The 24287-nt window shown below is 47.0% G+C and overlaps 1 protein-coding gene and 1 pseudogene across 1 annotated transcript in view; one reads left to right on the forward strand and one right to left on the reverse strand.

Moving 5' to 3' along the window:
* Positions 1–230: 230 nt before the first annotated feature.
* The window catches only part of PLCL2 (phospholipase C like 2), a 163169-nt gene continuing 139112 nt past the window's right edge, over positions 231–24287 (reverse strand). Inside the window, 2 exon segments of the mRNA XM_036030604.1 lie at positions 231–1091; positions 18511–18620. Of these exon segments, the coding sequence (XP_035886497.1) occupies positions 912–1091; positions 18511–18620 (290 nt within the window). The 3' untranslated portion in view covers positions 231–911.
* LOC114501576 lies at positions 9214–10355 on the forward strand (annotated as a pseudogene).

Genomic DNA, 24287 nt, shown 5'->3' on the forward strand with positions numbered 1-24287 from the left:
TGCACTGCTCATCAAGAAGCGGAAAGAGGTGTCTCGACGCACTGCACACTCAGCAGCCATTGTGCAAAGCTGTGAACACCTTACTAGAAGCAGGTGTCAAGCCAGACAAGCAACTTATTTTTGACAACGCAGTTTACCAAGTAATTGGTTACTCTTAAGAGCAGAATATTGTGAAGTAAACATTTTAAAAATTAAAATGTCATTAAAGGCATGTACTGCTATTGGAGAAATATCATAAAACATCTTTTTAATGTGAACACTACTTCATACAATGAAAAACTATTTACAATGTGCTGCTTCCAAATTGGCTGCTTTTACATCGTATATATTATACCCAGCACGTGTCTCCAGCTGGGGAGCTTCCGTCCAATTGCACGTCTCCGTGTATTCGATGGCTCTCCAAGGTCCCTGGGGGTTCAGGGGATCTGTCCGCTTACATTCTCCTTAGCAATTATGGCTCAGCAGGCATGCCACCAAAATCATCTACAGCCCAGAGACTCTGGCAATCACACATAAGTAAAATGCGCAGACTAGGTTTTGCTCCAATAAATACTAATTTGACAATACAATCCATTTCCACCTTAAGGAAAGTGTTTCCAGTTAGGAAAACGTTTTTTTTTTCTCAATGGAACTAGAGTGACTAGTCTGTTGTTCGCACTAGAACTGAGTGATGGTGTCTTTGTATACAAATATAGCATACTTTGGCCAGGAATATAATTTCTTGTCAAAGAGTTTATTTGCCTTCACACGCCGGACTGCTACGTACATTCACAGTTTTAATAGATTGTAATGAGCTATTCCAGTTGTGCTTTAAGATCCCAAATATTATTTCCATTAGTGAGTGCAAAGTTCCGTTGGACTGCCACTGGTCCTAGAGTCACGAACTCCAAAATGATCGCTAGCAAGTTCCCTCAATCTTCGGGTTCATCGTTGGCTTTCTCGGGGATGACCTCCAGGCTCCGGCGGGGCTTCTGACCGTCGGCGTTTTCTGTCCCTGGTTTATTCAGTCCACACGAAACAGCAGCATAGTGGATTTGTTTCAGGTTCTCCAAAGTCTCATTCTTGGCGTATTTTAAAAGGTCCGCTTGCCCCTGGAACAAAACATACGATGAAACACATTAGATGTGGCCTGACACTGTGACAGCTCGCACACGGAGGTCTTCCGCTGAAACTGAAACACCTCCAGGGGAGCTCGGGTATTTCTTATTGGCAGGGCATCTGAATGGGTCAGTTTGAATAATGAGTGAGTTTGCTTTCCCGGTGTTGACGCCATGCTCCAGGAGCACGCTGCCTTCTCAGTCCTTTCCGTGCACAGATCTGAACAGAGGGGTGTGTGTGTGTGTGTGTGTGTGTGCGCGCATGCATGGTTCCCATCTGCCCTGGCTAAAACGACCTCTTCCACTGATTGTTTGGCTTCTCTTGGTTTTTCCTTTTAAGGTTTGTTTTTCATAAACTTTTTATTCTGAAATATGTACAAACTCACCGAGGACGCAGATATAGTATAGAGAGGTCTCGTGTGCCCAAATGTGCCCGAAGGCTTACATACGTCTTATGTCTCTGGTACGACTTCCACACCAGGGGCGGGCACCAACTCAACACGTGTGTACAGTTCTGCATCACTTCACCCCACACTCGGACTCACGGAACCACCACTGAAATCAACACACAGAGCTGATCCATCGCCACAAAGTCTCCCTGTGCTGTGCCCCACAGTCACACCCATCCCCGCCCCTCCACCAGTCCTAGCCCTTGACAACCTCTAACCTGGGGGTGGGAGGGGGGCTAACTTGTGCATCTCAGGTGCTTGGCTGCATCCCTGGCCTTCACCCACTAGTGACTAGCAGCAGCCACTCAGCTGAGACAACCGAACTGTCCAGTCCGCAGACCTGTCAAATGTCCCCTGGAGAGCGAAACTGCCCGGAGAGCCAGTGGTTTCCGGGTTACTGAGTAGAAGAGAGGATGCGGAGTACATCGCTCCGTTGTTATAAATTCCAACATTCCTACTTTGGTTGTTTGTTCTATTTTCCTTTCCTGTATTTAATCTGCTTCCCGCCAGCCAACCAGCGGTTCTACTAATACTGTCATCTTTCCTTCTTTCTTGTTCTCTTTGCTCACTATTTTTCCCCTTTTCTTAAGCTCTAAGCTTATTCTACTGCTCTATGATTCCACTATAGTTTCCCTTTTTCTTTGCCGTACTTGTATTCTTAGTGCCATCCCTTCCTTCTCCCGTTCTGTTTTTTTATTTTTATTTTCGAACTGGCTCCCAGTGTACACCCCCATGAAAGTACTTCTGCACCACTTGGGGCCAGCTGCGAGGGGGACAGGTAAGGACCGACAGCTGGATGATAGTCGGATCCCAGTCACCAGTGAGACCAGACTGCAATGCAATTTAAGTCACCAGGAGGTGGGAATCCACAGAATGGTTTGTGGCTTGCCGTTTACTGTTCGGGATTTTCCTGCTTTGCAGAGAGACCTTTAATTAGTTACTATAAATAGATGTTCCATTACTTAGTTTAACTGAAGGAGCTTCGTTTTTATTCAGTGGCACTAGCACTGAACTCCTTCACTGACGTTTTATAAGTAGTAACATCTTTGTATATAAATATACCATATTGTTCTGGGAATGTAAGCTCTTGTTAATGAGTTTATTTGTCCTCACATGTAGGATTGCTACATATTTAGGGTTAATAGATTGTAACTAGGTAATAGTCCATTTGTGCTTTAAAATTCCAAACATTGTTACTTTTAATTAATACACTTGCATCTTAGAATTGGTAGTTCCAGGTCCACAGCAAATCTGGGCAGAAAGCACAGAGTTCCCATCACCCCGCCCCTGCACAGGCACCCCGCCCCCCCCCCCCCCCCCCACTGCAGACATCCTGCCCCACGGTGCCACCCGTTACAGCCAATGACCTTCCACTGTCCTGTCATTATCGCCCGAGGCCCGTGGTGAACATTAGGGTTCACTCTTGGAGTTGTGTATCCCACGGTTTTGGGCAAAGGCACCCACATTCCCAGTACCAAGCAAGGTCATTCCACTGCCCTAAAAATCCTGTGCGCTCCACCTACTCACCCTCCCTTCCCCCTCATCCCTGGCAGCCACTGATCTTCTTACTGACTCAATAGTGTTGCCTTTTCCAGTGTCATACAGTTGGATTTACACAGTACGTAGCCTTTTCAGACTGGTTTCTTTCATTATATGCATTTAAGTTTCCTCCACGTGTTTTATGTCTCGGTGGCTCGTTTCTTTTTAGTGCTGAGGAAGATTCTATTGTCTGGATGTACCACAGTTTATTTATCCATTCACCCGCTGAAGGGCATCTCGGTTACATCCAAGTTATGGCAATTATGAATGAAGCTGCTATAGAAATCCATGGGCAGATTTTTCTTTTGTGGACCTAAGTTTTCAATTTATGTTGGTAGATATCAAAAGAACAGTGGCTGGTGTGTCATATGGTAGAAGTATGTTTAGTTTTGTAAGGAACTGCCCAACCGCCGTCCAAAGTGGCTGCACCCTTTTGCGTTCCCACCAGCGGGGAGCGCGAGTTGCTCCCTGCTGCTCCGCGGTCTCGCAGCGTGTGCTGTCGTCAGTGTTGTAGATTTTGGTCATCACGACGGGTGTGTAGTGGTGTCTCACTTTTGTGTTAACCTGCAAATCTGTAATGACATGTGATGCTGACCATCCTTTCACACACTCACTTTGACATCCGTGTATCATCCTTGGTGAGGTGTCTGCTCAGGTTTTTGGACTGTTCTAAAATTAGGTTGTTCATTTTCTTATCGTCGCATTTTGAATAACAGTCCTTTGTCTAATATGTATTTTGTTGATATTTTCCCCAAGTCTGTAGCTTGTCTTCCAACTCTCTTAACTTGCCTTTTCAGAGCAAAAGTTGTTTCATTTTAATGAAGCCCAGCTTCTGAATTTTTCATTCGTGAATCACGCACGTCTTTGGTGTTGTATCTAAAAAGCACTGCCATCCCTGAGGTCATCTCAACTTTATCCTATGCTTTCTTCTAGGAATCCTAGAGTTTTGCACTTTGCATTTAGGTGCATGATCTGTTTTGAGTTAATTTTTGTGAAGGGTGGAAGGTCTGTGTCTAGATTCACTTGAATGTGGATGTCCATTGTTCCAGTTCCATTTGTTGAAAAGTCTATCTTTGCCCATTGTATTGTCTTTGCTTCTTTGCCAATGGTCAGCTGACTACATACCAGTGTGGGCCTGTTTCTGGGCTCTCTGTTCTGTCCCATCGAAGTGACTACCTATCCCCTCACCGACACCACACTGCCTCGATGACTGCAGCTTTACCGGAAACCTTGAAGTCAGGTAGCATCAGTCCTCTGACTTTGTTCTTCTCCTTCAATACCATGTTGGTGACTCTGGGTCTTCTGCCTCTCCACAGAAACTCCGGAACCGGTTTGTTAGTATCCACAGAATTACTTGTTGGAATCCTGAATGAGATTGCACTGAGTCTATATATCATGTTGGAAATAAATGACATCTTGAAAATACCGAGTCTTCTTATCCATAAACATAAAATGTTGCTCCATTTATTCACTTGTACTTTGATATATTTCATCCAACTTTTGGAGTTTTGCTTATATAGATCCTCATATAGACCATGCATATTTTGTTAATTTATACCTAAGTATTTCTTTTCGGAGAGTGCTAATATAAATGGTACCATGTGTTTAATATAAAATTCTTTTTGTTCTTTCCTGCTACTTTATCTAGGAAAGTGACTGACTTTTATACATTAACCTTGTACCCTGCAAATTTGCTGTAATAGCCTATTAATTCCAGGGGATTTTTTTGGTCAACTTTTTTTGGGAATTTCTACATAGGGGAGTTTTTTCTGTCAAATTGTTTTTGGAATTTCTACATAAATGACGTCATCAGTGAACAAAAAGTTTTCTTTCTTCCTTACTAATCAATATACCTTTTTTCCCTTTTCTTTTCTTGCTGCATTAGCCAGGACTTCTAGCAGTCGTGCCAGGAGACGCCTTGCCCTCATTCCAGATCTTAGTAGGAAAACTTGGACTTTCTCACCATTAAGTATGATGTTAGTAATAGGTTTATTTGTACATGTTCTTTATCAAGGTGAGGAAGTTCTTCTCTATTCCCACTTACCAGGAGTTTTTTTCATGAGTAAGTGTTGGATTTTGTCATTGAGATGATAATGACTTTTTTTAGCTGCTGTGATGGATTATACTAACAGGTCTTTGATGTTGAACCAACCTTTCATATGTGGTATAAATTTCACTTGACCACAGTGTATAACTCTTTTTATACATTGTTGGGTTCTACTGTCAATGTTTTCTTGAGGGTTTTTGCATGTATGTTCATGAGTGACACTGGTCAACAGTTTTCTTTTCTTATAACACCTCTGGTCTTGGCATTAGGGTAATGCTGGCCATGTAGAATGTATTAGGAAGTATTCCCTCTGCTTCAATTTTCTGGAAGAGACTACAGGGAATTGGTATAATTTCTTCCTTGAATGTTCAGTAGAATTCACCAGGGAATCCATTGGGCTGGTGCTTTCTGTTCTTAAAGGTTATTAAGTATTGAGTCCGTTTCTTTAATAGAGACAGGTCTATTCGGATTGTCTATCTCTTCTTGTGTGAGCTCTGCCAGGCGGTGCCTTTCAAGGAATTGGTCCCCTTCTTCGAGGTTATCAAAACTGTGGACATGGAGTTGTTCACAGTATTTTGTAGTTATCCTGTCACAGCCCATTGGATCTGTGCGGATGTCCTTTCTTTCATGTCCGATCTCAGTAATCTGTGTCTGCTCTCTTTTCCCCCCAGTTGGCGTGACTAGAGGCTTACTGATTTTACTGATCTTTTCAAAGAACTGACTTACGTTTTTTTCGTTTTCTCTATTAATTTCTTGTTTTCAGTTCCACTGATTTCTGTGCTAATGTTTTTACTAGTAAAAACTGGTGGCTCTCTGATCAAAATGCCTACTTGGCCTGTCTTCCCGGACTCAATGTGCCCCAAACTGAGTTCCTGAGGCCGCTCCCCCCTCCCCCCAAACCAGCGCTTCCTAGGTTAAGACAACTCTGTTCTTGCAGTGACTCAGACCAAAGACCTTGGCATCACTTTTGCCTCCTCTCATTTTTTGCACCCCTCTTTCCACCTGTCAGCACCTCCTGTTGGCTCCACCCTACATATAGACACAGAGAGCAGACTGATGGTTGCCTGAGGGTAGCGGGGTCAGGGGGCTGGGTGGAAAAGGTGAAGGGAATCGGAAGCACCGATTGGTAGTTACAAAATACTCCCGAGGATGTAAAGCACAGTATAGGGAATACAGTCAATAATGTCGCAGTAACTACATATGGGTCCGGGTGGGTGCTGGAAATATTAGAGGGGACACTTAGTCAAGTCTAACCCCTATGCTGCACACCTGAAACTAACGTGAAATAATACTGAATATAAACTGTAATTGAAAAATACAATAAAAAATAATAACACACATACACGTTCTCACCAACTCCGACCACCCTCATTGCCACCACAGCAGCTTAAACTGCCACCCCCTTTCTCTGGATTTGTGACAACGGCCTTCCAGCTGGTCGTCCTGCTTCTCCCTTCTCTACAGGACGGCCAAACAGACCCAATCAAAACACAGTGAGCAGGCGCCTCCCCCTCTGTGGCTCCCCGACAACTCTGCGAGAGTCCAAGTCCTTTCCCGCAGCGCTCTAGGACCTGCCCCCACACTCCCTCACCCTGCCTCGCCTCTCAGCCTCTGTTACACTGGGCTCTGGAATGTTCCCCAGCACCGCAGGTCCTCTCGGCCAGCCTCGGGTCTGTGGCCTCCTGTTCCCGGAGCGAGGAGGGCTCCTCCCCAGAAATGCACAACAGCTCGCTCGCTCTCCTCCTGCAGGTCTTGACTCAGAAGCTCCCTTTTTGGTGCCAACCTTTCTAAAATTAGAACTCCCACCTCCTGCTCAGAGTTCTCCTTACCCCTTCCCTGCCCTGCTTTCTCCAGGACACGTATTATCAGACACACTCTCCCGCCTCGTTTACTGTCTGTCCCTCCTGTTACGTGTGAACTCCACGGGGGTGGGGACTGGATGTCCTTAGGTCACTGAGGAACCCTCCGACCTGGGCTCAGGAAGCAGGTTGAAGGAACGCAATGAAGGTATAAATCTCTTTAATTCCCATGGCTTCCCCCACCCCCAAACGTGTTTTCCCTTTCTCTGCATTTATATGTATCACAAATAGGTATTTTAGTTTATTTTTACATAAATGATATCAAACAAACCACACCAGTCTTCAGTTTCCTTTTTGTTCACCAACAACCATGTTTTGGCAATCTTTTCCACGTCAGCATGTATAGACCTACCGCTGATGACCGGGCATTCGAAAATAAGATCCCCAGATGGTGTAGGATAACTCACGGGGTAACAAGAGAGTTCTTTATCTGGTTGAATCTCAAGTTTCCCAAGTTCAGACAACTCACTATGGCAGACCAGGCCTTTGGCCATTATCCAAATGAGACACCGAGTACCTCTGTGGGTGCTAGATGCGGGCCTGCGGAGCTGCCGAACTTGACCCTCATCACTGATTGTATTCTATGCATCTAAAAACATGTCTGGCATGCCTTGGAATTATGGCGTCTAGAGCGGGTAGGAAACAATCCTGAAAGAGGCGACGGAGTTCGCTGTAGCACTGTTCACAGCAGCCTGCTTCAAAAGAGCACAGGCTATTTACGACGCTGCTGCCCACCGACACAGGGTGTCTGGCTTTGAAGACGCCTACGGAACGGGCTCTGCAGTGTTTTCAGTCGAGAAGCTCAAACCCTAGTTGGTTTCACACATTCTGTGCTGAGTTTCATAACTTATTCTATTTGGTTTTCATCTTGAAAGATTTATAACAACCTTAGGTCAAAATATTTAAGATTCTTAGTTAGACTCAGAAAACGATCTTTGGAAGAGACAGCCAAGGGCAGGGGGATCCCAGCGGCTGTTGCTGAGGCTCTGTGGGACCCTGCTCCTGCTGGCTCGGCCCGTGGCTCACCTGGGGTTGGGCCGGAGGCTGGAGCAGCCAGGGAGGAAGGCGAGTGGACGCCATGGGCCAGAGCCAGTGCCCAGCCATGCTCGACTTTGGGCAATTGATAAACTTTCTGACTGACCGCAAAGGATGCCCCAGTTTTTAACAAATTGAAAATGTTTCAAGGCACATCTGTTAGTACTACACACGGCTTTTGAATCCAAGATTAATGATCATACTTCATTGCTTTTATTCAGACCTAGAGCTAAACAATAGGGATTGTATAGATCAGCTAATTTTTTCAAAGCTTTTTTGTCACACTATTTATACAGAAAAATGGACTTGCCCTAATTCTGAAGTGAGTGATCGAGTGTGGCCACAAGGACTCCCCAGCCTCTGCCGCCAGCCCACGCCATGGTTGCGTGGCTGAGAGGGAGTGAGAACAGAGACTCTCTGAGCCCCGCTCCCCCCCTCCCCCCGCCCTTCCCTGGGGGCCAGCAGTCACTCCGCTTCCAACTTCCATGCAGTGGGAAGGAAGAGAAAGAAGACACCCAGACCATTTTTGTTGTCTGAAGGAGGCACAAAAGTCGTCTAATACTTTTTTAAAAATTTGCAAATAGGAATGCAGGTTATCAGTGTCTGGTTTGACCTCAGCACATCTGGAGCCCATAGTGACTTTTGGGTTTTTCTGGGGCCAAAGGCCCCAACGCAAGAAGGGGAACCTGGATGGTGCAGACTAGGCTGCTGCCTTCTGGCTTCTGGTTCTGCTCCAGAACACAGAGAGGACCACAGCAGATTTTATGTGCCGTCTTGGATGCCTTCTGCTCCCCAAGAGATGCGGCTGACTCTGGGACAAAGAAACAAGACAGGCACCTGGGGAGCACCCAGGCCCGGCAGTACGGTGGACTGCCACCCGGAGCGAGCCCAGCACCTTCCACATGCCAGGCCCTTGCTCAGCAATTTGGTATGGACATGTCCCTATCGTTCCCATCACCGTGCAAGTCTCCAAGAGGCCTTAGGTCCCCTCAGTGTCACTCTAAGTAAGAGGACAGAACACAAGTCTGGGGTCCCTTTGCTGTCTCTCACTCGAGCATCTGCTGCAAGCAGAGCCAGAGAATCAAACCTGCACAGCCCCAGTGCGGTCCCGTTTATCTAGACAATCAACAGTGGGCTGTCACAAACACAGTGCCTTTTAGTAACACTGTGTGGTTAGTCACTGACCGGGGTGATGTGAGATACATAAAAAGTGAACACATTTCAAGCCAGGATTTTATAAGTAAACAGAATCACAGGCCAAATGCACAAACCTCTTTTAAGAGTGCTATGGAAACTATTTAATATGTTGTATTTCTTACAACTACAATCCAAATTGGCACAAAAGGGCTGGGAATGTAACTATAGTTCTAAGTTTGAAACCACAGAACCTCTTTTTTCCCAGGAAACACCAAATGGCGGGTGACGCGGGTGCTGCAGGAGGGCCCGGGAGCCCCGGGGCCCTGGAGTGGGAGGCCTGGCAGCATCCGTGGAGGACTTGGCAGCAGCATCCAGGGCCGAGGTGGCGGCTGGGGTCGGGGTCGGTGTTGAGGCCGTGGAGCTCTCGGAGGTAAGGCCGAGGATAAGGAGTGGATCCCCGCCACCAAGTTGGGCCACCTGGTCAAGGACATGAAAATCAAGTCTCTGGAGGAGATCTGGAGATCTGTGTCTTTGCTCTGCCCATCATTGACTTTTTCGTGGGGGCGTCCCTCAAGGACCAGGTTTTGAAGATTATGCCCGAGCAAAAGCAGACACGTGCAGGCCAGAGGACTCGGTTTGAGGCATTTGTCGCCATTGGGGACTACAAAGGACATGCTGTTCTGGGTGTTAAGTGCTCAAAGGAAGTACCACTGCCATCCATGGAGCCATCATCCTGGCCAAGCCCTCTACTGTCCCTGCTCGGCGAGGCTACTGGGGGAACAAGACTGGCAAGCCCCACACCGTCCCTTGTAAGGTGACCGGCGCTGTGGCTCTGCGCTGGGGCGCCTGATCCCTGCACCCAGGGGCACTGGTGTTGTCTTGGCCGCTGTGCCCAAAAAGCTGCTGCTGAGGGCTGGCATCGACAACTGCTACACCTCAGCCAGGGGCTGCACTGCTGCCCTGGGCAACTTTACCAAGGCCACCTTTGCTGCCATCTCTGAGACCTACAGCTACCTCACCCCTGACCTCTGGACAGAGACTGTGCTCACCAAGTCTCCCTGTCAGGAACACACCCACCATCTGGTGAAGACCCACACCAGAGTTTCTGTGTGGACCACCCAAGCTCCAGCTGTGGCCACCACATAATTTTTGTGCAAGGAAAATAAAGTGAATTAAGCCTGTTAAAAAAAAAGGAAAGAAAGAAACCATAGAACTTACATTATACCCAAAATTAGATTATGTGGGAATGTATACCAGCAAAACCTTCTGGAAAGAATAGTTACCATTTATTGAGTGACTACTGTATGCCAGGCACTGTGCTAAGCCCTTTACAAAGATTATCTCATGAGAGTTTCTCAATTCTGTGAGAGAGTGCAGTTACTATCCGCACTTCAGAGACGAGCAAACTCCCCCGGCCAAGTGGCCCAGGTGGTTGAAGCGTCGTCCCGTACACAAACGGCTGTGACCTCAGCCCCTGGTCAGGACATATACCTAGGTTTGCAGGTTCAGGGCATGTAGTGGAGGCCACCGATCTATGTTTCTCTCTCACACAGATTCTCTCTCTCTCCCTCTCTCTCTCTCTAAAGCAATGAACACATCCTTGGGTTAAGATTTTTGAAAATTAAAGATGAGGAAACTGAGTTTAGAGAGATAAAGGGCCTCGCCCAAGGCAGAGTCTAGCCAGCGAATCACACTCACATACAGGTTTCTCTGAGTGTTTTTGTTTCTTACATGTGACACTTGAAAGAAAGTAAGTAAAGTGGAGCGTCCACCACACGTTTCACGTACTCAGCCCATCACCAACTGTGCAGACACTCCCCTCGTCCTGTAGTCAGCACGGGAACGGAAACACAGGCTTCCAGTTCGTGTGTGTGGAGCGAGGACTGAGTGAACAGGGAACGAATGGGCTGTGGGGGTCTCGGCCCTGGTTCCAAACGGCCGTCACTACGCGCTGACGTCATCTCCCGGGAAAAGGCCCGGTGTGGCCGGCTAAGGCTGCGGCACGTGCACAGACCTGAGGAAGGCCCTCAGCTTGGCCAGGCCTTCTTCCCACTGAAGTCTCGGGGAACCTTGCACCTGACGAAGATGCAAGCTGGTGGCCATCAGCACCTACAGCTGGAGCAACAGGGGACAATGGCACATGCTTTTCTCTAAGAGGTCAGATTCGCTTCAACGGGCTCGTTATTCTTTCTGTCCTATTGGCTTCCTCTCCTGTTCATTCACATGTTTGAAGGGAGAGAAATGGGAGCTGCAAACAAACTCGCCTCACTGAAGGCTTACAAAGTAGTGCTGTCCCTCTCCCCGCCTCCCACCCGAGAGGGCTCGGGGGCGCCGACCAGGTGTGCGTGGGGCTCTGAGTGTGAAGAAGAGCCCTGCGAACACGGCTCCTTACCCTCCACTCTCCTGTTGGCCCTGAGACACGTTCGCCTGTGCGATGAATGATCTTGGTGGAGGAAGGCCATGGGCCCATCCGAAGAGTAACCTCGTGTCTATTCTCCACCCATCCTCCTTTTTTATTTTTTATTTTTTGCCAATATTTGTGCTACTTCATCACATTTAGTTATTCCTCAATTTAACAATGGTTGTGCTCAAAGGTTTGTACAAAAGCTGGTAAACATTCTAAACATAAGATTCAATTTAATTAAGTTCAGAATGAATGCCTTTCTCCTCAGAAACAATTTTATGTTTCACTCAGGAAAGATCGGGGATGGGGGGACAGGTGCTGGGGGGCAGCCCAGTGGAGGAGGCGGTATTCGAGCCCAAGGGCTCCCAAGGGACTTCCCCATGTGGCTCCACGGCTCCAACCAACGGTGCCCATGGGGCCTACCTGGGGTTCAGTGGTGCGGTTTCTGTCCTACAAAGCCTCCTAAGTTCCTATGGCGACCGTATCTCCTGTGACAGTCCTGGCCACAGGAAGGGCTAATTTTCACAATGGCCATGAGCATGGCCCCTGCAGTGGGGGAAAGGCCTCTCCTGGCCTAGAGGTGGTTGCTCTGAGGCAGAAGTGGGGTTCGGGTTTCAGGAGCAGCCATCGGAGCCCCCAGAGAGTGGAAGTGAGCCACGACCTGAGCACAGAAGGTAGCAGGTCAACAATGGGTTCAAGGCAGAGAGACCAGGGCCAGAGAGGAGGTGGGGGTGGGGATGCTGAGAGGGGGCAGAGCTGGACCTTGATTGCTCCACAAACGCCAGTGAAACCGTGCACGCCAAAGCACTTCCCTGGCCCTGTTACTCTGTTAGGTGCACCTCGGCATAATCAGATGTCAGCTGAGGGACTGCACATTCCGCACCAGTGGGGCGCAGCTGTTGGGGGGTCACTGCGCTTTAAATGCCCCAGGAGGCGTGGCCTGTCTGACCACAAACGCGGCCCCAGTTCGGTTGCCTGAGCCCTCGGAGGGGCTCTCACACGCTAACGGGAGAAATGGCTTCCAGTCGATTACATAGTTTTTCAGGAAAACAGGCAACATAATACATCACCTATAATAAACAGTGTAACTAAAGGATATTAGCATCAATAAAGTGATTAATTTACACACAGATCACCGAAGTGATTTTCAGAAAGGAAACAAACGCTGGGCTTCAGGTCGCTGAGGGGAGAGCACTGTGCCTCACGCAGAAACAAATGCAATCGAGATTAACGTCTTACCAGGTGCGAAATGTGTCTGGTTTGACTATTTATTTTTGGCCTAAGTCTTACGTTCCTAAAGGGACCAAGCCTCTATTTACGTTTAGGGTTTAGTTTTTCGTCTTCTTCCGAGTGTGGAACGGCTCAGGGTGGGGGGGGGTGGCCGGGCAGCAATTCACCTGGAGAACATCTTGGGTTGTGACAGCTTCATCTGAGCACTCGACTCAAGTGCTGCTCAATGCAACACGGTGTCAGCCTATACTAACAGTAAGATGATTTTCAGACCATGAGCAAAATCATGCCCATGAGGCTCCCTCCAGGCTGGGGAGCCCAGGCTCATGTGAAGTATTCGGGTCATTCTGGTCGCCCTGTTCTATACAGAACACTGACACACTAGAGCCTTCGGAAGGCCCAGGGGCCAGAGGGCAGGGACCAGAAGCCATCTCATCCTATAGCATCTGGGGAACGGCGCTAGCACATCTGAGCCCAGTCGGGGAGCTAAGAAGGGACAGTCCCCAGACGCGGGAAGTCCCTTCTGGAGACTTCCCAGATGGAGAGGAGGGAGCCGAGTGCCTCTGTGCTGCCTGAGGGCACTGCTGGGACTGGTGGGGGGAGGGGTAGAGGCCAAGTCGCAGAGTCCCGACATGAATCCACTAGGAGATTCCAGGACCTTTGAAATAGTAATAAATATAAACAGGAGAATTATCACCTGTCTAATGAATATTTTAGCAAATGGAAAATAAAGGGAGAGGAAACCGTCTTGATTAAGCTGGAGGCTTGAAAACGCATTCCAGAATTTACCTCCCACATTCCTGATGAAAGGAGCAACAAGAGTAAAATTAGCAAAAACAAAAACAAATATAAAAGCACCAACAGCAACCAAACAAAGAAAAGGATATAATGTCATTTAACACACTTCTAAAATGCACAGAATTCACACTGGCAGTTCACAAACATCCTGACAATTCTAACAGCCAACCAAGCCGGAGGGAAGCAGAGTGGCTGACTGTGCTGTTTTCACTGCTTTTTGATGGAATGGAAGGCATGATGGGACAGAGGGCGGGACGACTCTCTCAAAAGCATTACTTTTCGTCAAAGAAGCCAGGCACGGAAACTACATGCTCCACAATTCCACCTGGAACAGGTGGAATGACAGAGACGGAAATCAGGTCAGAGGTTGGCAAGGTGAAGGCATTTACTACAAAGGGGCACACGGGACCTTTGGGGGGGGTGACAGAAAGTTCTATCATCACTGCTGGGGTGGGGTGGCCTGACTATATACGTTTGTAAAAACTCACCGAATCGTGTAGTCATAATTGGTGAATTTATTTTACATAAACTCAGTAAAATTGACCAAAACAAAGAGAGAGAGAGAGAGAGAGAGAGAGAGAGAGAGAGAACGATGCTGTCTAATGGGAGTAAGGTCTGGAGGGCTGGCTTCTGAATGAAAGAAGCTTTCGGCTTCTCCTCATTAGGAGGCAGAAGGCCCAGCCCAGGACCCTTGCCACACGAGCACACTGGGTCCCAGTGTTCAAATCAACGCTGTCTGTGACCCCACCTGAGATTTATCTCTTCTCTCTGCAGTTCCCTCCGGCTGCAGAAAAGCGTGGGTGACTGCCTGATCTTGTGGTGACGGCGAACTAATTGAGACATTGAACTGACACCAAACAACATGGGCATTAGTCTTGGGACCAAATGGGAACATTTAAACCTGGACAACATAAAAAACGATGATATATGCCCAACTCCCTCCCTAGATATATTTTAGAGTTCTAATGTTCTCATCTTTCATAGCAGAAAACTCAGCCAGCAGAGCTTATAATGGAAATGTGCAGCTTTAAAAAACCCAACAAGATGATTCCTATGAACATCTTTCATCGCTGTTCCTTAACCTCAGGGAGTTAGAGGGAACGAATGCCTCTCACAGTAGAGGTTGTTCAGCATTTCATTCGGCTTCCTCATGGTTGACTTTTCTTCCGTTATATTAGGTAAAGTAAAACTTAGTGCTTTTTATAAGTTAAAAAGAGCAATTATGATAGGACTCTATTTACTGACATATTTTATAATATCTGAGATGCTAGAGCTTATGAGATGCATCACTATTTACATACCGCTAAGAAAGAAAAATCACCTCCAGTTTATGAGGACACCTGCCAAGATGTCGTGCACTACAGACACACACCAACTCCAAAGATGTCAAAAACTATGACTGAGAATCACTAAAATGCATCCCAATAATTCATCCGTCCGTCCATCCATCTGTCCACACACACAATAAAAATTTGTCCGGTGTAAGGTCACTTCCACTTAATAACAGATATTTCTCAAAGGGAGGACCTGAGATCATTTTAAAACTTTCATCTTTCCTACATTAAAAAAAACTTCTTTATAATGAAGATATATTTGTGAAAACAGTACATGGTTTTTAGTCAAAGAAAAAAAATTACTGGAAGTAAACAGGCCGAGATGTCACTAGGAGGTCCTGCTGGCTGGGTGTGGTCGTCATGGATGACACTTCTCTGTTCATCTCTGTATTTTAAAGCAATTCTTAAAATTGAAAAACTAAGCAAAGCAAGTAAAGAGTCATAAAAACCGGGATGGCCATCCTTGGATGAAAGGGCCTGAGGGCAGGGTGTCCCCACCCAGGTGACCAGCTGTCCCGTGCGCCCAGGCCCATCCCAGACTTCACACGGGAAGTCCTGCGTCCCTGGATGACTGGTCACTCAGCCCCGTGGACTTTCCAATATGAGGGTGACACATAGGAATGATAGTTTTGACTGGATTCTAGAGAGTTAATACTCAATTTTTTTTAGCATGCCTCAGAATACCCAGAGGAAGCTGTTAAACAAGAAATTCCTGCATCTCACCCCCCAACCCCCCGGAGATTCAGATCTAGGACCAGGGGGTCTGAGCGGGGCTCAGGGGGCTACCCGTGTAAGTGCCCCAGGTCATTCCTGCCCCTGGCCTCCCAGCTGCCTCACCTTGCTGTCCTTCTCCTCCTCTCTCCATTCCCAGAGTCCTCTGCAGACACTGCTGCCAACTGCACACCACACGCAGCAGCCAGGCTCACCGCAAAGAACAAGCAACAGGAGGAGCTCCTCCAGGAAAAGGCCAGCAGTTCAACTGAGACGCAGCTCACGTCTTAGAGTCCAGGGGCACTGACTCCTCTAGAGAAAGTTGAAGCTTGTGAAATACACAGCAAGGGGAAAGCCCTTTCTGTGGTACAGGAATGACACAGAGCTCTCTCCAGTTCCTCTCCATCCCTTGCTTGGTTCAACCATCCTCACACACCATCCACAGCAAATATTATCCTGGAAATTTTAAAACTATCTATTACCCTAGCCGATACATTTGTCTCCATAGGAATGTCAGTCTGAGGTGTTAATTCTCGCTCCTGGACAAAAGTCTGCGGGTGGAAGAGAAGGTGCGTACAAACTCAGTGACCAAAAGGGACATCATGGGGTGGGGGGTACGATCATCAGTTCCTAACTGGGAAGGTCATGGTGAGTAGTGACAGCCCAGGTTTATAACTTTAGTAAAAGCTTCAAGCCAGCCCTGTCCATTGTTCTTGGGCATCTAGGTGAACACACCTTTGAAATGCCAGAAGCAGCCGTTTTGCAGACCCCTGGAAGGTGCAGCCACCCTCAGGGGAGCATAGAATTTGTTCGCCATCCTGGACCTTGTTATCTCCCACGTAATCTTCCTTAATTCCCTCCTTGGTTCCAAAGGTACACAAGCAACTGCACAACTGTCACTCTCCAGAGCATCTCACGTCTCGCTTCCTGACATTGCTGTCAGTGGGGCTCAGACAAACTCTTACAAAGATTCTCTACAGGTTGGACACTTCCTGTGTCAACAAGCCAACACCCATTTCCTCAGCATGGCTCTTTGGTTCAATGATTTATTTCTAAAGTCTGGTACCTTGCCTTACGTCCACTGTTTTTCATATATGTGTGAGACAGGCTCCCATTTTTTTCCCAGTGCTTCTCAAACTTTAATGTACATATGAATGCTCTGGAACCTTGCAGAAACACAGATTCTGACTGGGCGGGTCTAGGGCGGGGCCTGGGAGGCCGCAAGGGGAACAGGCTCCTGGAGGACCCCCCCCCCCCCCCAACCCCGACAGCTGGTGCCTGGACCGCAACCGAGTAGCAACGAGAGCTGACAGATAAAAGTGTGGTCCCTGAGTCTGCCTTCACCTATAATAAAGTAAAAGCCAAATGAGCACTTATTCCTGTCACAAGGCTATAAACAACTGTGCTCTTTTTTCCAGAGGTGTGCAGGAAATTTGTAGGGTAACCCCCACCACCTCTGGTGGGAGTCCACAAGTAGTGAAGCCAAGCGCCTCTCCATTGTGAATTCTTGGGTCTCTGTTCACTGAGCGGCAAACAGTCAGGGCTAAATCCTGAGCAGAAGATCTAAAAGTACGTGTGTAGGAAGGGAAGTGTTTGGGGAAGAAAATGACTATTACTAGAAAAATGAGCAGGGGTTCGTGAGCAAATGCAGGTTGGTTGGCTTTGGGAGAGCACCCATCAACTCGGAAAACTGCCGTCGGCTGCAGGGACAGGTCCTTCAACCTGAAGGCGTGTGGGGAAATCAAAAGAGGCAGCGTGATCATGTCTTTAGTTCTGAATTCAGCTGAGCGGAAAGTTTGGCGGGTGAACACCTGAGAGTAATTTTATGTTTTGCTGTCCAAGATCCAGAATGAAATCACATTTTCTGTGTTGTTATTTTTAAGTTCCCAAACACTGAGATGAAGAAAAGTGAAGATCACTGAAACAAAACTCAAAAACAGTCTCAAGGTGCGTACGAGGCATTATTTTAAAGATCATGTCGCATCCCAGGAAGCACAGGGAAAAGGCCCGGGAGGAAGCAGAGCAAAGGGACAGCCAGCAGGCATTGTCTGCGTGGTCGGGCTCGGTTTACCTTTGGTTATGCTATTTTGACATTTTCTAATTTTTTAAATGTTTTATGTTATTGCATTTTCCATTCCCATTTATCCCCCTTATATTATCACTTTTATAATAAAAAAGTTAATTTTTAAAAATGGGCATGTTTAGATAGATAGATGGACGGGAAGGAGGGAGGGAGAGAGAAAAAGAGAGAGAAAAGGGGAAGGGAGGAAGGATGGTAGAGAGGGAGGGAAGGAGGGAAGGAAGGGAGGGAGGGAGGGAAAGAGGGAGGAGGGGGGGAGGAAAATAGAAGGCTTTTCCCTTGAAGGAGAATTTATTTCAAATGGCAATTCCTTCATATATTTATTTTGATTATACTCCCACACAATTCTTTCCTATTTTTCTGGGATCATATTAATATTAAAACTGTGACTGTAATTTAAAATGTTAAGTGAAACTTGAGGAACTAGAGTCTTCAAAGTCCTTCTGTTATCAATCATTCCTCTGTTATCAAAATGCTCTACGGCACACACAGCAACTGGCATCTGCGAACTGTATACAATGCTTCCAGGGTGAAATGCAAGATCCCTTCTCCCTTCCGACCCGAATCTGCAATTTGCCAACTGTTAAGTGTGTGCATTTTCTCTCCCCGCCACACCGCCCAGCTCTGGTGTCTGCGGACTTTCCAGAAGGCACCGGGCACCGGGTTTCTCTGAGCATGTACAGCCTCCAGTGGCTGGTGCTGCACAGCACAGACCACGGGCCACTGGCAGAAGGAAGCCTGCTGAAGAAGCCTGCAAAATCCCAGGCACCAGAAACGACTTGCTAGGTACCTTGAGGATGGTGATATTCCAGGTAAAGCTCTCCACAGCCTTTTGCAGTTTGCGCTCCTTCAAGCCTTCCTTGGTGCCTATACTGTGCAGATGCTCGTGGAACTCCATGGCTGAAAGAGATGAAAGACAAAGGAGATTACTTCCCCATCCACTCTGTGGTGATGGGCCAGCAATATTCGTTTCTAGGCACTGCTAACCGATTCCAACCTCTGACGGAATTTTGTGAACACGCCTACTTAAGAATGCAGTAGTGGGGGAAACACTGAGAATTCCTGGTGTCGGCGAGTCAGAAGGCGTAGGAGAGGTCAGCGGCCATTCCTCACGGTTTTGAAGGGCGAACAGGGCACACAGGGTTGTTCTCATTCTCGTTTCAGAGGTGAGAAGTCTGGGGCTTGGCAAGGCTCAGAGCTCGATGGCTGTGGAGGGAGCAGGAGGAAGGGCTGGGACTAGAACCCAGGTCTTGGGAACCTCAGAAGACAGACTTCAGCTCTGCTGAGGACACAGTGTTGGCAGTTCGGGAGGAAACGAATGGGAGGTGTATTTCCTGTCGCAGTAGAGTCAGTCTGAGGTCAGACACCAAGCCAGTCTGTTCCAGAGGAGAGAGGGTAGGGGGAAAGACCACAAACTCTAACCTGGCGTATGTATTACGACTCTTTACTATAACTTACAGAATCCAATTATATTGCCTACTGTCATTCAAAATAGTCTCTGGAGGCTCCTCATGCAGTAACACGGCAATGATGCAGGACCGGTGTGATGGCCCTTTCACTGGTTTAATAACATCATGTTTCATGGATCTTTTGCACATTAAATTGCAGTCAGTTACCCCATCTCTGGCCAATGGGAATCCTTCAGACAGGTCTCCATGTCCTTTTGAAATGACCTATCAGCTTGGATGCGTTCCTTGCTTTCTTATACAAGATGCTCAGCCTCAGACTTGGAACACTTCCCCAAGGACCTCTGGACTCTGTCAGTGGGGAACGGTACTTAAAGGCCACACTCCGGGTGCTGGGAGTGCTTACTGCTATGGAGTTTTCACTGTTTTCCAGGCCTTTCCATGGACGGATCTCAAACACATTTTTTACTCTTTAGCAAGAATAAGATCTTGCTAAACTTCTAATTCAAATTTAAGTATACAGTGTTTTCACATATTTTTAAAAAATTTTTATGCTCATTTCTTATCTGTTAGGTGGAAAATCTTAATTCCTCACCACATCAACATACCTATTAATAATACGACAGCTAAATCCAATTTAAACTCTCTTTGCATTTTTTGGTATTTAGAGAGTATCTCATTGAGGATATACGGTAAAAATATGTTCTAAGGTCAGGCATAATAATTCTTTTCTCTCCATGGTGATGTCATTAACAAAGTGCTATTAGATTCATTTGTTTCGCTTCTTTTTTTTTTCATTTTGTGTGAGTATGGGGGAGTGTGTTGTTGGTTTTTCATTGGAAATATAAGCAAATATGTACATGTGTACATAATCCTCTCTTTCTTGCACAAAGAGCAGTACACTGTGTGTGCTGCTTGGCTTTGTTTTTCCCTCACATGACCACACAACAGAGATCACTCTGGGTCAGTGTGTAGAGCTCTCCCTCAATCTTTTATTTTTTAATTTTTTTTAATTTTTAAGATTTTATTTATTTATTTTTAGAGAGGGAAGGGAGGGAGAAAGAGAGAGAGAGAGAAACATCAATGTGCGGTTGCTGGGGGTCATGGCCTGCAACCCAGGCATGTACCCTGACTGGGAATCGAACCTGTGACACTTTGGTTCGCAGCCTGTGCTTAATCCACTGAGCTACGCCAGCCAGAGCAATCTTTTATTTTTTTAAAGAAATAACTTAAAAAAACCCTCATCTGAAGACATATTTATCGATTTGAGAGACAGAAAGAGAGAAAGAGAAACTGATTGGTTGCCTCCCATATGCCCCCAACCTGGGATCGAACCCCCTGCCTAGATATGTGCTCTAGACCAGGAATTGAACCCACAACTTTTTGGTCTGTAGGACGATGATCTAATCAACTGAGCCACCTGTCCAGGGCCCACTCTTTTCTTAACAGCTTCATAGACTCCACTGTGAGGATGGACCAGCATTTATATACCCAGTCCCCAACTGAGGTATATGGGATTATTTCAAATCTGTTGCTATTACAAATACTGTGAAGTGCTTATAATTTCTACAAGACACAGCCTGTGTTCTCTTGTACACCCTTTTCCTGCTAGGCAGGCATTCCGATTTCTAGCTCTCTCTCTAGACAGCCCTATTTCAAAGCAACTCTTCATACAGTAATTGACAGCGGCTTTTTTCCTTAGGGGCTTTAACAACAAGCAAAAGCTGGCACACATAGGATAAATATGGTAAACTGCTAATTTAACCGTTTTTCTTTTCTCTATTATTTTCCCCACCTAATTAGAAATACCATCCTACTTCCTGTCATGCTAATAAGGCTTAAAAATCTCATTGGTTTCCAGAAAGAATGACAATGAATAACATTCATTACGTGGTCTGGGAACCGACCACACTGACCACTCTCCTCCTTTCCAACTTCTCTTTTTCAGCGATGGTACTCAAGAACACCCCGATTCGATAAGTTCGCCCCTCCATGCCCCTGCTGGTGACCTGGCTCAGCGGCCCCTCCCCCCCATATTTAGTTCTGACTTTCATTGGATGTGCTTGGCTTAACACACTGTGAAACAAACAAACACCAGAAAGCAAACAAACAAAAGAGCCAGGCTTAGGTGGCAGCCGTGTTCTAAACCCCAGGTCTTGTGGTAGAGCATTAAGTCCCACGCACGCAGGCACATGCATCATTTTCCCTGGTGACGTGTGGGAGTCTCCCCGGAGTCCGCTGTACTTCTCACGACATGGCTAGGTGAGGCTCTGCTGGTAAGACCCCAACGTGCTGGGTTTTTACTTAAGATTTAATATTAGACTTCAGCAAGATCAGGGTTTCAGGACCCAAATCATCCATACTCGTAATGTTTATATTTCTGGCAGTCAGAGGGCACTAGATTCTTATAAATATCACCGAGGTGCAGTAGATGGAATTGGTGACTGGAGTATAGGAAAGAGAAGAGACACAAGAGAAGTGTGTGTGTGTGTGGGGGGGGGGGGGTAACTCTGTAAACAAGAAGACATACAGCTGTGTGGTCTTTGAGGTGCCCAGGACCAGAACTTGGGGAGGGAAAGGGATGCTAACACAGGACTACACACTGTGATTGCCTGACCAGATGCAGCTTCTTCATGATGCCACTTTTATTACAAATTTCAAAACTGGCACAAAGGTGTGATACAATAACGCTGGGGTGTTTTTCAACCACCCAGGCATCTTCCTGGAAGCCTCACTCCACCAGAGGCTGGCTGCTTCTCCTGCCTTGCTGAATATTTGGTCGCTGTACCCGCGTAGAAACTTCATCTCTTTAATATGACCTTTCCTTCTTTCTTTCCTTTGATTCAAGCTGGCCTTGCCCAGCCCCCTGACTCACCTGCCTCCTTCCTCCTGGCACATCACCCCTTGGGCACTGAGCCCTCAGAACAATGAGGTTCTGATCAGCATCAAACAATCTCTAGAACAAAGCCTCGGGTTGGCTGACCCCCGAGACAGAGTTTCAGTCAGACCAGAGATACCGATCTAGATCTCCGTTGTGTTTCAGCTCCAGGCCCAGAAAAGCTGGGAAACCAGACAAAGGGATGCCCTGGCTGCCACCAGGACCAGATGCACCCGGCAACCCCTAACCTAGTGCTGACCAGTCAGCAGAGACCATGACCCTGACCGTGACCCAAACTCCCTTGGTCACCGTGATTAGTGGTCCCCGCCATCACCCACCCCCTGGACTCCAGGAGGAAGCAGAGTCAAGATGAAAAGGATACTGATAAAGACGAAACAGAAAAACATCTAAAGAAACGAGCATGGCTGTCTAAAAAGCTCATATTTAACGTTTATTAAAAAGTGAGACCAGACAATTCCCTTTTATCTCCCCCCTCTTAAAATAGCTGCAGTCCGCTAAAAGTCTATAGGGAAGTGTGAAAATGCATTTATTAATAAAGTTCTTTAAGGGGGAGCACAAAAAAGGTGGAAACTGGAAAAGTTACTTTAAAAATATACTCCCCCTGCAATTTTAAAGTGACCAAGACTTTCAGTCCCTTTGTTATTTATTCCATTATTCAGCTAGCTGCACAACATGCTTCTTTAAAAAATGTTTTTATATTATTAACTTACAGACTGATCCTTGCAAACACTTTCTAATCTATCTATATGAAGCACACGTTGACTTTGTTTTTATGAAAATTAAAGGATCCTCACCTTGGCCGATGCAGCCTGAATGCACCCTTCACGCCACCCCTGTCACATGCAAATCCCAGGGCAAGGGGTGAGGCCGCAAAACCCAGGGAAGCAAGAGGCAGCCCACCAGGAGCTTTACATGTGTTACAGGGGGAACCTGGGGAGGGGCTGCAGAATCTTCCCAAGGAAACGGGAAAGAAGGACTTGGATGCTGGTCTGCCCGATCCCAGTTCTCCAAGGCTTTCCAACTACCATGCGTTATTTCCCTGTGAGAGCCTTTGCCCTTAATGTGAGCTCACACTGTGGTTCTGTGTGACAAATAATTCTGCGGTGAGGTAGAACACTGTAAGGGCTACTGGACAGGCACTGACCAAGTTCTAAGGGAATACAGAGGGAGATAGAATGAGATTATGCATTTGAACTGGGTCAGTCCCTATATAACAAGGAAATCTAATTATGCTTCTAAGGTGAGAATTGCATTATTACCCTGACATTAAATTACCAGGGAACCTATTCTAACACGTCACAGGAGGTCTTTTCTGCTTTTTACACCAGCAGTGAATATAAAGAACTTGTCTGGGGTAGATGTTAAGTAATTTTCTCCCCACTTTCCCAATCATTTTCAGCAAAGAAAAATCAGCCCAGTAACAAAGTTCTTATCTTATTAAGAAACTTAAAAGCAGTATTTCTTCTCCTTTCTGTAAGTCAGACCATTCTGACTAAAGAGCAGAGTGAGTTTTAAAGTAGCTGGTGAAAATCAGGTAAGTAAAAGTTTCAGACTAAGTTACCATCTCTCCCTACCCCCCAGAAAGAAAGCAAGTTGTTTTTTGCTTTAAAAGTCCTGGCTCTATAATTTCTGTTTGAGGGTGGTGGTGCTAGGAGCGAGTGGAAGGTAAAGGAATTTGGGGCTCCCACCGTGGGGATGAGGATGGGGCACTGGCCAATGCTGGGAGGAGCCCTGGGGTGGGCAGGGAGCTGCTGAAGAGTCAGGAGTGGAGGAGGCAGGGAGTTCGGTTAGGTAGGGGGATGCACCCACAATCTAGAGAATTTAAAGGGCTGTGGCCTTGTGGCTTGATTGTTTGAAAGAGCCTGGAGGAATGGTAATTCAGCCAAGAGCTTGGGTGGGGGGAGCCTGGAAGAGGATCCTGGGGACAGGCTTCACAGAGAGGGACTCTCAGACTTCCGTGCACCAAGAACTGGGGGCGGTGCATGTTTCACAGGCAGCTCCTCTGCCTGTCCACCAGGACTGTGATTCAGGAGGTCTGCAGTGGGCCCAGACACAGGCATTTCTAGCAAGCGCCAGAAGATTTCCGTGCAAGAGGGCTAGGGATCACTCTGAGGAAACCAGAGCAGGAGGATGGGGAGATGGGACTGAGCGAAGGAAAGTCATGATGAAGATGGAGAGAGAGCCCAGTAGGTGCCCGCGGACCATGATTACAGGGGCGTCTCAGAAACCTAAGAATTACGATCCTGCCAACTCTGTCCTGAA

Source organism: Phyllostomus discolor, chromosome 7 (assembly GCF_004126475.2).
Source record: "Phyllostomus discolor isolate MPI-MPIP mPhyDis1 chromosome 7, mPhyDis1.pri.v3, whole genome shotgun sequence".
Classification (NCBI taxonomy): Eukaryota; Metazoa; Chordata; class Mammalia; order Chiroptera; family Phyllostomidae; genus Phyllostomus; species Phyllostomus discolor.